The sequence below is a fragment of the Capsicum annuum genome, chromosome 6 (assembly GCF_002878395.1).
Source record: "Capsicum annuum cultivar UCD-10X-F1 chromosome 6, UCD10Xv1.1, whole genome shotgun sequence".
Lineage (NCBI taxonomy): Eukaryota > Viridiplantae > Streptophyta > Magnoliopsida > Solanales > Solanaceae > Capsicum > Capsicum annuum.
This window is the reverse complement of record NC_061116.1, coordinates 66,218,991-66,229,157: the sequence shown is the minus strand read 5'-3', so window position 1 is coordinate 66,229,157 and position 10,167 is coordinate 66,218,991. Positions and strand designations below refer to the sequence as shown.

General features: G+C 37.4%; 1 protein-coding gene across 3 annotated transcripts; it reads right to left on the bottom strand.

The window, feature by feature from the left end:
- Positions 1–483: 483 nt before the first annotated feature.
- LOC107873363 lies at positions 484–9,903 on the bottom strand. 3 transcript variants are annotated; one of them, XM_047414745.1, is made up of 5 exons: positions 9,616–9,903; positions 8,396–8,466; positions 6,070–7,182; positions 5,697–5,989; positions 484–787 (listed from the first exon to the last, which is right to left on the bottom strand). In XM_047414745.1, the coding sequence occupies exons 2-3, from the start codon at positions 8,429–8,431 to the stop codon at positions 6,679–6,681; spliced, it is 540 nt and encodes a 179-aa protein (XP_047270701.1). In that variant the 5' UTR covers positions 8,432–8,466; positions 9,616–9,903; the 3' UTR covers positions 484–787; positions 5,697–5,989; positions 6,070–6,678. The 3 variants fall into 3 exon arrangements, 2 of the variants coding, with proteins under 2 accessions (XP_047270701.1, XP_047270700.1); XM_047414744.1 differs by having other exon boundaries at positions 5,697–7,182; XR_007057048.1 differs by lacking the exons at positions 8,396–8,466; positions 9,616–9,903 and adding an exon at positions 7,301–8,384 and having other exon boundaries at positions 5,697–7,182.
- Between the last annotated feature and the right edge of the window lie 264 nt (positions 9,904–10,167).

Below are 10,167 nucleotides of genomic sequence, written 5' to 3'. Positions count from 1 at the left end.
CTCCATGAGAAATCACACACACATGATTTAGCGGTTTGCTATGCTCTGTGATCACATTCTTCTCAAAGACCCGATACTTCATCTTCTTCTTTACCTTAGTAGGACTACTTTCATGCATTAGGACTAGTGTTCATTTGTAGGTCTTTGTTGCTTCATGTCATTCATATAGGTTTGGATCTTTCATTCTGGCTCTATTGGGATACTCTGTGGACCGATACATATAAGCTTGGGCTCTCTTAACGCGGCTCATTTGAAGATGTTACGAATCTAGAGTATGAAATCTTTCTAACAAAAGTGAATTTCTATATGACATCTTTTCGAAAAAAGTGAATGTTGTAGGCATCACGAGCAAAGAAGTTCAACAATGTCACGTCCCAAATACCTCATGGCCGTGTCTGGCTCCCGCTAACAACACTTGTCGGGAGAACCAATTTTCTATACGTTCACAATGTATAAAACACTAAGATAAAAATGTGTGCAACTTCAATGCACGAAATAATCATTAAACGTAAAGTAATTGTCCAACAAGATATCGCATAACGATTTACGGAAACAACAGCAGTTTAGGTAACAAATCTATAACCCAAACCCCACACTAGACCATGGAGCATCTAAACAAAGTTGCATGAGTTCAGCTTTCGGGCATGCAAGCCCAACAAAAAGAAATATAAGCTAAAAATAACTAAAGCTGGATGAAAACCTCCACGAACAATGTGAAGGCTCACCTTAGCAATAGAATCCACATGTAATGACCGTCAACCACAAGTCTCTCTCTCTGCAACCGTATCTGCAAGTATGTAAGTAAGGAGTGAGCTATATGAATATAACCCAGTTAGATCCTCGACCCTCTACTTTAATGCACCAGGAACAAGTGTTAGAAAATACAAGGTACAAAAAAATACACAAACAATATGTACATAATATCTCTCATAAAGTAATGATTATAAGATCCAAAAGGAATTTCACAAATGCCACTCTACATCTCAACTCAATCCACTCTCACGACTTGTCATAAACGACAGTGAAGATGATCAGCCTAGCACCCCGACAAGTCCACGGCAGCATATACAATGCCCCAAAAGTCTACTACGGAAGCATGTACAAGCCCCTAACATATTACGGTAGCATAAGTTAGGCCCCTAACATATTACGACAGCTATGTACACCCCTAGAGACTAACGTCAGCGAAGAACATATATTCAACGCCCTAACCTCACATCACATTTCACCTCTAAATGATTCTGAATACACTTCACAAAATAAATATCCACAGCTAGTTAAAGGCAACAAATTCTACCAGGTTCACGCTTATCCCAACACATGGATTAGGCAGAAAAATATAATTTTTATAAAACAAATTTGAAAAGCAAGCATCAAAGCTTAAAGTCTCACTTTCCTCGCTGAAAACAAGTTCCACAACCTCAGTATGCATAGAACAACAACCAAATAGCCTTCAATGGCTTCAATCTATGCAAAAATATTAAATAACGATATAAATTATATTAGTCGAGGTCAAATCCAAATATCCTTATTGTTCAAGGTTAAAGCTAAACCTTAATATCTCACATCATTATTCATGTATTAAGGATAATCTAATAAGGGAGGCTGTCAAAACAGGAATATTAAAATATTGGCCAGTAATTTCATTACCCTTAATCAACATATGCAGAAGAATTGAAACAACAATAATAATAGCAATTCGCACTTTGCTTAGTCAAATCATTACTCACTATTAATCAAACCCACTAATAACTATTAATCAATAGTTGATTGAAACAGCAACTACGCAGAACTCTGGTTACTGCTCCTTCTTTATTTTATTTTTTTGAATTCCTATTCAATATTAACCAATATTAATCTCTCCACTTCAGTAGCAGATAACTATCCATAGCATCTCCAATATTGAATGATCAACTGATTTGTAGAAAGAAATTATCACCTCTAATTACACAGATTCGACATAATACGTGGATATACCACCATAAAGAATTCGTGAGACCATTACCTGAAGGCTAAAATCACTCCAAACAGCAGCAACAATATTATGTAAGCCACCAAAAATAACCCAGCACATAACTTTTCTTTTCTCTTAAGAGTGAAGGTGCCAATTGCCTTAATATACTACTTATCATCTGTTTCTTTCTTGTAGTCGTGAAACTGATATACGGGAGTGGGTGGGGCCCACTCTTATTAAATCCTCTTAATTAATAATAATAGTAGGCCAAATTACTCATTTACCCCTCCTTAAAAAGTCTGAGTTATTACATTCTCCCCCACTTAAAATAATGTTTGTCCTCGAACAGGTATCGAATCATACCTGAAGCGTTAAATAAGTGAGGATATTTAACTCGTATCTCCTCCTCAGACTCCCAAGTAGCCTCCTTGGTTGGATGATTACTCTATAATACCTAGATTGAAGCTATTTTTTATCTTAACTGTCGCACTTGCCTATTAAGAATAGCTATCGAGCTTTCCTCATAAGTCAGATTCTCATCAAGCTCTACATCCTCTGGCTAGATCTTATGACTATCATCACGAACATATCTTCTAAGAATCAACACGTGAAACACAACATGAACTGCAGACAATCTCGGAGGTAAAGTAAGCCTATATGCCACAAATCAAATTCGGTCCAAAATCTCTTAAGGACCAATGTATCTAGGACTTGGCTTACCTTTTCGGCCAAATCTCATAACTCCTTTCATGGGAGAAACAAAAAACTTTTTCCCCTTTTTCAAACTCCAAATCATGAACCCTCTTATCTGCATAGGACTTCTGCCTACTTTGTGACGTCTTAAGTCGGTCCCGTATCACTGCAACCTTCTCCAATGCTTGCTGAACTAAATCTGGACCTAATAATTGTGTTTTGCTAGGCTCAAACCAGCCAACTGGTGAACGATAATTGTGACCATATAGAGCCTCATACGATGCCATTGGGATGCTCGACTGGTAGTTATTATTATAAGCAAACTCTTCTAAAGGCAACTGGTCATCCCAATAGCCACCAAAGTCAATAACACAAGCTCTAAGCATGTCCTCCAAGATCTGAATAATTCATTCAGATTATCCGTTGATCTGCAGATGAAAAGTTGTACTCAACTCAACTTACGAACCCAATGATTTCTGAAAAGATCTTCAGAACTCAGCAGTGAACTATGCACCTCGATTAGATATGATGAGATAGGCACACCAAGAAGCCGAAACTATCTCCCGAAGGTAAATTTTTGCTAACTACTTCGCACTATAAGTGACCCGAACTGGTATGAAAAAGACAGATTTTGTAAGTCTATCCACTATCACCCAAACTGAGTCGTGCTTTCTGAAAGTATTTGGCAACCCAACAACAAAATCCATAGTAATCCTTTCCCACTTCCACCCCGAAATAATAATTTTTGCATCGTTCCACCAGTTTTTGATGTTCATATTTGACCTGCTGACAATTTAAACAACTAGTCATATGTTTCAAAATATCAACCTTCATACCTTTCCACTAGTATAATCTGCACAAGTCTTGATACATTGTTGTAGCACTGGGATAGATAGAGTACCTCGAGCTATGAGCCTCATTAAGAATTAGCTGCCTCATATCACCCACAATGTGAACACATAATCTTTCATGACGATGTAACACACCTTCACCATCAATAGTGAAAGACTTAACACCTCCATTCTGCACTCAATCTCAAAGCCTAACAAGGTAGGGATCATCATATTGACAAGTCTTAACTTGCCCAACTAAGGACGACTAAACCACCATAACTGCAAGTAACTTGCCAGGCACCGTGTGATCAATTCGAACTCCATGATTTGCTAAAGACTGAATATCCATAACCATAGGTTGTCTTTTGGTAGTAAATCGGGCCAAGCTGCCCATAGACTTCCTACTCAAAGCATTTGCTACTACATTAGCCTTACCAGGATGATATAATATAGTGAGACCATAATCTTTAAGTAACTCTAACCACCGTTGTTGTCTCAGATTTAGATCTCTTTGCTTGAATAAGTACTGCAGACTCTTGTGATCAGTATAGATTTCACATGGCTCACCATAAAGATAATGACGCCAGATCTTGAGTGCAAATACAACTGCGGCCAATTCCAAGTCGTAAGTCAGATAATTCTTCTTATAGACCTTTAGCTATTGAGAAACATACACCACCACTTTACCATTCTACATTAAAACACAACCCTATGTAATTTGAGATGCATCACAATAAATAGTGAAACCACCTTCAGCAGTAGGTAAGATCAAAATCGGAGCCAAAATCAATGTTGTCTTTAATTTCTGAAAACTTTTTCACATTCATCTGACCATTAAAAAACCACACCCTTTTGAGTTAAGCATGTCAATGGAGCAGCTACCTTTGAGAATCCCTCTACAAACCTCCTATAATAATTAGCTAGCCCCAAGAAGCTACGTATCTTTGTAACAGTACTAGGTTGAGGCCAATCTCGAACTGCTTCAATCTTCTTTGGATCAACATGAATTCCATCTCTTGACACCACATGCCCCAAAAAAGAAACTGTGTCTAACCAAAACTCACACTTTAAGAACTTAGCATAAATCTTGTGTTCTCTAAGTGTTTGCAGCATAACTCTCAAGTGTTATCCGTGCTCTGCCTCACTTCGAGAGTATACCAAAATATTATCAATGAACACAATCACAAAATAGTCTAAGAATGGCTTGAATACCCTGTTCATGAGGTCTATAAATATTGCAGGTACATTAGTCAGTCCAAAAGACATCACTAAAAATTCAAAATGTCCATACCTGGTTTGAAAACCTGTCTTAGTGATATTTTCAGCCTTGATTCTCAGCTGATGGTAACCCGATTTCAAGTTAATTTTAGAAAAGTGAGTAGCACCCTGCAACTGATCGAATAGATCATCAATACGAGGAAAACGATATTTATTCTTGACTGTTGCCTTATTCAACTGCCTGCAATCAATACACATTCTCATCATGCCATCTTTCTTTTTCACAAATAGCACAGGTGCACCCCAAGGTAACACACTAGGCCTGATGAATCCCTTATGAAGTAACTCCTGGAGTTGAAATTTTAATTCACTCAACTCAGCAGGATCCATATGATAAGGTGGAATAGAAAGAAGTTGAGTCCCTGGCACTAAGTCAATGTTGAACTCAATTTCTCTCATCAAAGGTAGCTCGAGCAAATCATCTAGAAATACATCAACAAATTCTCGAACAATGGGAACACCGTCAATAGCAATATCTTCTGCTCGAGTATCATGAACAGTAGCAATGAAACCCAAGCACCCATGATTAATCATTCTGTGTGCTTTAACATAAGATATTATTTTTCCTGAGTCACATGAGTTATACCTTTCCACATAAAAGGTATTTCTCTAGGAATATCAAAATGTATAAGCTTAGCATAACAATCAACCAAAGCGCGACATGACACCAACCAATCCATACCTATAATCACATCAAAGTCAGTCATTGGCAACACAAATAGATCAACTATAGTGTCCTACCCTAAACAGATATCACACAATATCTATAGACTCTATCTACTGCTAAGGTCTCCCCACCGCATTCATAACAATAAATGGCACAACAAGAGTCTGAGTCCTTCTTTCTAAGAATAAAGTGAAAGATGGAGACACATACGAGTATGTAGAACCAGGATAAATAAGAAAATATGCTTCATGAGAATTTACAGTGATAATACCTTTGACTACTGTATTAGATGCCTCTGTGTCCTATCTAGCCATAGCAAAGAATCTTGGTGGTCCACCTGTTATCTGAGAACCTTGAGCACCCTGTTGGCCCTGTCCACGAGTACCCAATGGAGTGATCCTAGATGACTGAGTGTAAGCATAAGTACCTGTAGCATCTCTTTGCACCTGAGAAGTTGCTTGACTAGACCCAGAATCTTCCTTAGGATAAAACTTAGCAATGTGCCCTCTCTCACCACAAGTATAACAAGGAACACCAACTCCAAAACAATGTACAGTATGATTCCTGTCATAATTAGAACATTTCAAATGCTGCTCAGACTAAAAAAAAATCATTACCCTTCATCTGTGTCTGCTGCTGCTGACCTTGTCTGGCTGGATAACTATTCCTCGAAGATTGGCCCATTAACTCTGACTACGTAGGCCTAGACTATCCACAATCAAACCCATTCTTGCTCTCATACTGAGCAGCACTAAACCCACCTGAGTTACATGCCTTCTTATTTTCTCGATTAATTTTTTCCATCTCATAATAGGACTCAGAATGAAGAGTAGTGTCAAACACCTCAGAATAGGACCCATTACGCACATCGTGTATCACTGGACCATGATAATGAGCCTCAAGTCCATCTACAAATCATTTACTTTCTCCCTCTGATCTGCAACTAAAGATGGAACATACCTGGACAACTCAATAAACTTAGCTTCGTACTCAGTGACTATCATGGATCCCTATCGTAACTCATTAAACTGGCATCTCATGTCAACTTATTTCCTCAAGGGAATAAATTTGTCCAAGAGCATAGCTGAAAACTCTGACCAAGTGATCTGTGGTAGCCCTGCTTGTCTGCCCCTCAAAACGAAAGTCCACCATGCCTCGGGAGACCCTGAGAATAAAAAAGTGGTAAATTCTACACCATGAGTCTCCTTTAGTCCCAAAGTAGTCAGTATCCTCTCACAGCAATCTAAAAACTTTTAAGGCTCAACAAAAGATGGTGTAGCATCAAACTCCGGTGGCTTAAGATCCATGAAATTCTTAAGATCCTTGGGTTGCCCTATATCTGCAATCGAATGATCAATTAGTAGAGGTGCCTGAGAGGTTGCAACATTCAACTGAACTTGTGCCTGCGTCTGCAAAGTAACCTGAGGAGCTGGAGTTCGACCCTGATTAGACACCAATGCCTCCAATATATTCAACATTCTAACCACAACATCGGCAGGCAATGTAATAGTAGGTACAGCAACAGGTGCTACAGCTGGAGTATCATGATCAACCTGGTCTTGTACTCGCTCAGGAGCCGCAACTTGGGGATGGCGCCCACTCCAAACTCCATGTTGAGTATTAGTTTGTGCCCTAGTTTGAGGCATGGTCGGATGTGACCCAACTCGACCACCACCACGGGTAGGATCTTGTCCAGGACCAAGTCCAACAGGTGCATTAGATCGACCAACAGAGGAAGAACCACGTCTCTTAACCATCTGCGAAATAATATTTAAAGGTTTGACTAAATTCAACTCAATGCACAAACACTGAATAAAAAAATGGAAACTTTATAAATTTTTCGTAGCCTCAAGATCTGTATGGGCGCCTACATACCCCTGAACAAGAATCTACTAAATACTGCTCGACGACACGGGACCAAAAGCCTAGGCTCTGATACCAACTTTGTCACATCCCAACTACCTCATGGCCGTGTCTGGCTCCTACTAACAACACTTGTCGGGAGAACCAATTTTCCATATGTTCACAATGTATACAACACTGAGATAAAAATGAGTGCAACTTTAAATGCACGAAATAATCATTAAACGTAAAGTAATTGTCCAACAAGATATCGCATAACGATTTACAGAAACAACAGTAGTTTAGGAAACAAATCGCTAACCCAAACCCCACACTAGACCATGGAGCATCTAAACAAAGTTACATGAGTTCAACTTTCGGGCATGCAAGCCCAACAAAAAGAAATATAAGCAAAAAATAACTAAAGCTGGATGAAAGCCTCCACGAACAATGTTAAGGCTCACCTTACTTATAGAATCGACACGTAATAACCATTTGTCACAAGTCTCTCTCTCTCTGCAATTGTATTTCCAAGTATGCAAGTAAGGAGTGAGCTATATAAATATAACCCAGTAAGATCCTCGACCCGCTACTTTAATACCCCTCGAACAAGTGTTAGAAAAAATAAGGTACAAAAAAATACAAAAACAATATGTACATAATATCTCTCATAAGGTAATGTTAATAAGATCGAAAAGAAAGTTCAAAAAATACCACTCTACATCTCAACTCAATTCACTCTCACGACTTGTCATAAACGGTAGTGAAGTTGATCGGCCTGGCACCTCGATAAGTCCATGGAAACATATACAATGCCCTAAAAGTCTACTACAGCAACATGTACAAGCCCCTAACATATTACGGTAGCATAAGTAATGTCCCTAATATATTACGACAGCTATGTACGCCCTTAGTGACTATAACGGCAGTGAAGAAAATATATTCAACGCCCCAACCTCACCTCATATTTCACCTTTAAATGATTCTCGATAAACTTCACAAAATAAATATCCACAGCTAGTTAAAGGCAACAAATTATACCAGGTTCACGCTTGTCCCAACACATGGACTAGGCAGATAAAATATAATTTTTATCAAACAAATATCAAAGCTTAAAGTCTCACTTACCTCACTAAAGACAAGTTCCACAACTTCACTGTGCATAGAACATCGACCAAATAGCCTTCAATGGCTTCAATCTATGCAAAAATATTAAATAACGATCTCAATTATATTAGTCGGGATCAAATCCAAATATCCTTATTGTTCAAGGTTAAAGCTAAACCTTAATATCTCATATCATTATCCATAAAATAAGGATAATCTAATAAGGGAGGCTGCCAAAATAGGAATATTAAAATATTGGCCAGTAATTTCATTACCCTTAATCAACATATGCAGAAGAATTGAAACAACAATAACAATAGCAATTCACACTCTGCTTAGTCAAACCATTACTCACTATTAATCAAGCCCATTAATAACTATTAATCAATAGTCAATTGAAATAGCAACTATGCAGAACTCTGGTTACTGCTCCTTTTTTATTTTATTTTTTTCAAATTCCTATTCAACATTAACCAATATTAATCTCTCCACTTTAGTGGCAGATAACTATCCATTGCATCTCCAATATTGAATGATCAACTGATTAGTAGAAAGAAATATCATCTTTTATTACACAGATCAGACATAATATGTGGATATACCACCATAAAGAATTTGTGAGACCATTACCTTAAGGCTAAAATCACTCCAAATAGCAACAACAATATTCGGTAAGTCACCAAAAATAACCCAGCACGTAACTTTTCTTTTATCACAACAGTTAAGGGGTCAATTGCCCTAATATACTACTCCTCATCCATTTCTTTCTTGTAGTCGTGAAACTGATATAAGGGAGTGGATGGTGCCCACTCTTATTAAATCCTCTTAATTAATAATAATAATAATAATAATAATAATAGGACAAATTATTCATTTATCCCTCCTTAAAAAGTTCGAGTTATTACAAACAAGTAGTAACAAAAGGAGCTCCAAGCGTATTCAGTAACAATGGCGAATGACTGGCATCAACTATATGCCAAAATAGTAGCAAATATTTCACTACCAATTGATGAATTGCATGTAATTTTCAAAGATTCAAAGCCCACCAAAGATTACTTCCCTAAAATTAGTTGCCTTAAGCTAGATAATATCAGTGAAAACATACTACACTTTTTCCCCTAAATTTCAAAATTACATTTTCAAAATTAGTGAGCTGAAGATAGATAGATAGAAATTGCTCAAAACTTGCAACAAATTTTGATAAAGAAGTATCAAGGTTTGAGTTGGCGGGTGATTATTACCATTGATGACCTGCATGTTGGAAAATCATAAAGCCATGAGTTTAAATTAAATAGTAACCGACAACAACTATTCATAGGCAAAATTAACGGATAAATCGATAACAAGCCGATAAAGAGAAGGAAAAGGACATGAAAAAAACATAGAAATTTGTACTGAAAATGAATAAAAGATGGTGGAAGAACAAGCAAACATGAAATACCAGTGGTTGGAAAACAAAGAAATAGAAATTAAAGCTGGAGAAGAAGGAAGTATCTGAGAATCATGGATGTCGGAAGAAAGCGGAGAAAATTGAAATTAGATCCTCTATATGAAAAAAAAATGATAGAAGGTGTTAAAACGTATTTTCTTCCCTCTAAGACACGTGGATACATAATTACTTTTACAAACAGGTGTAATGCTGAAATACGGATGTGCTAGACAATCATGAAAAGACATAAATATCCTCGACTCTAAATTTATAGACATAAAATACACATGTTGAAATTAAGGCTCTTCTAATTTATAGACATAAAACACACAGGTTGAAATTAAGGCTCTTCTAATATAGTAGT